Source organism: Octopus bimaculoides, chromosome 3 (assembly GCF_001194135.2).
Source record: "Octopus bimaculoides isolate UCB-OBI-ISO-001 chromosome 3, ASM119413v2, whole genome shotgun sequence".
Lineage (NCBI taxonomy): Eukaryota > Metazoa > Mollusca > Cephalopoda > Octopoda > Octopodidae > Octopus > Octopus bimaculoides.
In genome coordinates this window covers 149827557-149832053 of record NC_068983.1, presented here as the reverse complement: position 1 = coordinate 149832053, position 4497 = coordinate 149827557, and the positions used below count along the sequence as shown (strand labels likewise).

The window sequence follows — 4497 nt, the reverse complement described above, 5'->3', positions numbered from 1 at the left end:
ATATACATACATATATATATGTTTATATATATATAATATACATACATATATAATGTGCATATATACATGTGTACACACACACACACACACACACACACACACACACACACAGTGAAGGCACATATATATAGTGGCTAGGGTACGCGGCTCTGGGTCGTAAGGTTGTGAGTTCAATTCCCGGTGACGCGTTGTGTCCTTGAGCAAGACACTTTGTTTCACGTTTCTCCAGTTCACTCACCTGGCAAAAATGAATAGTACCTGTATTTCAAAGGGCCATCCATGTCACATTCTGGGTTATTCTGAATCTCCCTTAGAGCTATATTAATAGTATGCGTGTCCATGGAGTGCTCAGCCACTTGCACGTTAATTTCACTACCAGGTTGACTGCATCTCACGGATCGACTAGAACCCATGTAGTCGTAACCGGCGGAGTGCTCTGTGTGTGTGTGTGTGTGTGTGTGTGTGTGTGTGTGTAACATTGCCAAAATTACATCCCTAAGACCAGACTCTTTAAAGCTAAAAAATATGCTACTCCATATCTCTTGAAAGCAACCATTATTTGGCACTACTCACATATCTTGGGACAGTCTTGTTTCTATCCACACGACTATTTACCAAACAAAGGCGCATTTCTTCTGTATGCCTTGTATACTGATACTATATGAGCCTTTGCTTCTCTGAAGTAGCTTTTACATACTATTTCTACTCACGCTCATCAGACACGCACATCTTTAATTTTCATCATCTCTACCGCATCTCATCTTTCAGTTTCCCAACTAAATATTTCTTGTTTAAGTGTTTCTCCTCAGACTTAAAGTTCTTAATGGTTCCCTCTCAACTAGGGTTTTTCCATGAAAACAGTAACTACTTGATTGTAAAACTGAACATCAACCACACTAATCTCACCAGTTCGCAAAGATCGCAGTCACTGCTCCTTCTCCTTTGACTAACCTCAAAAGAATCTAATGAAACATCTCATCTGATGTTACTAAAGATCACGGATTATTTATAACTAAATATAGAGCAAATTTTTAGAGAATTTTTACTCGAGGATTCAGATTTCTTTTACAGTTGTGATAGTGAATTACTTGTGAAGTATTTTAATTTTCCCAAAACTTTTACAAATCAGTAAAACTTAAAACGTTATTGTAAATTGTTATCTGAACTCAGAATTTTCCATTTAATGTTGTACTATTAAACAAAACTTAACGACTGTAAATTGTGAAGATTGATGCTAATAAGTAGATTAGTTTATAATTAGACTAGCCTATAGTAAAGTGCTCAGTAAATAAACTCTGTGAAATTTAACAGCATAAGAAAACAATTTTTTATTAAATAAAAATTTACCGGTAAAGTGTTTTGTTTCACTTGGTAAATGAGTGGTTGTAATTGTGGGAAGAATTTCTAGTGAGGTATTACTTGTAAAATCTTCACTTCCCAATTGGAATGAACTGCTAAACTCGGCCGATTTAAAATTATTCAGAGAGTTCTCTGAGTGTAACATAGCAAAATCACTAAAACTGTCAATAATTCTTGTTTCTGAGAGAAATTCGCTTGAAGTGTAGAGCTGCTGTGTTCCAACGGAGTGTGGAGCTGTTTTTATCACAGTGGAAAATTTATTAGTGAGGTAATCACTTGTAACCGGCTGGGAATTGATGTTGGAGTTTATACTAAGTATGATGCTTATCGAAGAAAATTCAGTTTCATATACTGGCTGAGATGCAACAGTTGTTGACATTAAATTTGACTCAAAACTGGGTGTCAAATAGTCAGTCATTGATTGCTGAGATTTGTCAGTACTGGTGAAAGGTGAAGTGTACGTCAGTTCATTACTTCCGGTTTGGAAACTAAAATCTCTCGTCATTTGAGTTTTTTCGGTAAGCTGTGAGGTAGTTAGCTGTTTTGTGTCTCCAGAAGAGAAACTACCAAGAGAATCAGTTAGAAAATTGTTAACAGATAATGTTTTCTCCATATAAAACTGACTGGATTCCGACACATTTTCTAATTGGAGAATATTAACAGAAGATTTCTGGTGCAAACTGTTTTCAAAAGAATTTAGTAGTTCCGATTGTATTCCTGATACTTCAGCTGTAACAGATAAAGTTATGTCATATGAATTTGTTATGTTATTTAAATAGACAGCTGACAATACCGTTAGAGTGGTATCAGGATTTGAAACCGAATTTTGAACTGTGGTAATGTATTCATCAGTTCTTTCTGTTTGACTGCTGAACACTGAAGAGTAAACGTCTGAAAAATCTATTTGAAAATATTCTGTTGAATTTAAATTACGAAAATCCGATTCATCTGGTAATAGGTAAAATGTACTATAGGTAGATGATGGTGAATATAACATGCTATCATCCATACCAACTGAAGAGCTTGTAAATATTTCAGATAGAATTTTAGATGCAGTTGAAGATATCGATAATGTAGATAGAAAAATAGATGAAGAAAAGCCATTTGTTTCAACAATGGAAGTAATGGGTTTAAATGATGGAGTATTTTCTACTGATAACATTGTACTGGGCAGCACACTATGATTTAATAGTGATTGGCTTTTTGAAGATATATCAGCAGACAGAGAGGTGGAAGAGAAGTCTAGATTGTATAAACTTGATTCAGCTTTCGAACTGCTCATAGCCACACTTTCTGCGAATGTATTGATAGATGATGAGCTGTAGGTTTGCGTAACATCACTCGAATACCACATCGATAGAGATGAATATGCATCGGTTAAGGATACTAATGAATTTGTTCGAATAATCTCGTTAGTTGAATCTGATAGTAAACTTTTAATATCTTCAATACTCGAAAAATATTGGTCTGCGGAATAGCTTGTTGTAAAGTCCAATGAGTCAGTTTGAGTAGGACTACTTGAAAACGTTAGCTGATTAAATGAAAAACTTTTATCCTGGGAAATAATGGTATTTGTTATGACAACCACTGTTGTATCCAGTAATATGGGAGATGAATCAAAAAGAAATTCAGTGTTATTCACCCCAGTATTTTGTAATGTACTTCGAGGGACGTAATCTGTAAAAATAGAATAAGAAATAAAAAAAAATAACATATGACATTTTAGTAAAAATGTAAAAAATGCATTTAACAAATTTCTTGTAAAGATTTTAAAAGTTAACTTTATTATTAAATACAAAGGTTCCTGTAATACCTCAGTTCAAGACCTTTCCTAATATCTTATACTAGTCTATCACAAATAAAAATTCCTACCACCCATTCAATTACCAGTAACATTCCTAACGACCATTTGTACTGAGCTACATGAAAACGTTTGTCCTAACTGATTAAAGTGTATATATCAGATATGAATTCACCAACCAAAAGCTGGTTATAAATATCCATCTTATCTACTCGGTCATTTCCTTTCTACATATGATTATATTATATATTATATAGTTAGGATGGTAGACAAGAGGAATTGTTTGGACGTTTGTCAGGCTGTTTTTTGTTTTTTGTTTTTTCCAGTATTCGATCAGTCTCTTTGAATTCAGATCTGACAGAGCTTCACTTTGCTTTTTTATTCTTCTTGGGTCGATAAATAAAAGCATTGGGAGCAATTTAATTGACTCAAACCTTCTTCGAAAATTATGTGCTTATACCTGTGTCAGTTAACTATCCAAAATGTTCTTTCTTTATTAAAACGGTAGAGTGCAATCTGAAAGAGACTTAGGTCGCTATTTCTACCAAGTCGTTCGATCGTGTACAGGTTTACATCATCAATATAAATAGTTTAACATATGTACATCAAACTATTATGTATAAATATAAAATATCAAACTATTATGTATAAATAGTTTAATATATGTATAAGTTATAAAGAGCGTCATCTACCGGACCGTTTTATCATCAGAAGTTTTCCATAAATTGGTGATCAGCTTTATTGATTGTTGGGAGCAAAAGATAGTCGATTATGTCATTTCATTTCGGGAAAATGCACAGTAAAACCAATCTCGGTGAGATTGCAAATCGTGTCTATAAATACACACACACAGGTACGCACACGCAAACACACACACAGGTATGTATATATGTATGTGTGTGTGCGTGTGTGTATATGTGTTTGTATGCATTCGTATGCGTGTGTGTATCTCCAACTTCTCTCTTTCTCTGCCTCTGTGTCTGTATGATTGCCTATGTCCACATGAGGGAGACCATTTCTTAATTGCTTTTCAAACATACATGTATCTATATACAAACTGTTGTTGTTTAGTCTCAATCAAATTTGATCAACCAAATGTACGCTTGAACATGTTTCCACTGTGATCATATCCTTTCTTTTGTTATTTGTATACCTGGGGTTAAACTATCTAAAGTGTCCTGAAAGAGATTTAGGTCGCTATTTCTACCAAGTCGCACGATCGTGTACAGGTTTACGTCATTGGCTCTCCTCCGCCAACACCTGGTTTTTTTCCCTCCCTTTGTCTCTTTCTCCCTCTCTCTCTTTCCTTATATATATATATATATATATATATATAT

General features: G+C 34.3%; 1 protein-coding gene across 1 annotated transcript in view; it reads right to left on the bottom strand.

The window, feature by feature from the left end:
• The window catches only part of LOC106876666 (uncharacterized), a 143397-nt gene that overhangs the window by 99907 nt on the left and 38993 nt on the right, over positions 1–4497 (bottom strand). Inside the window, exon 8 of the mRNA XM_014925299.2 lies at positions 1348–3036. Coding sequence (XP_014780785.2) covers positions 1348–3036 — 1689 coding nt within the window. The remainder of the gene's footprint in view (positions 1–1347; positions 3037–4497) is intronic.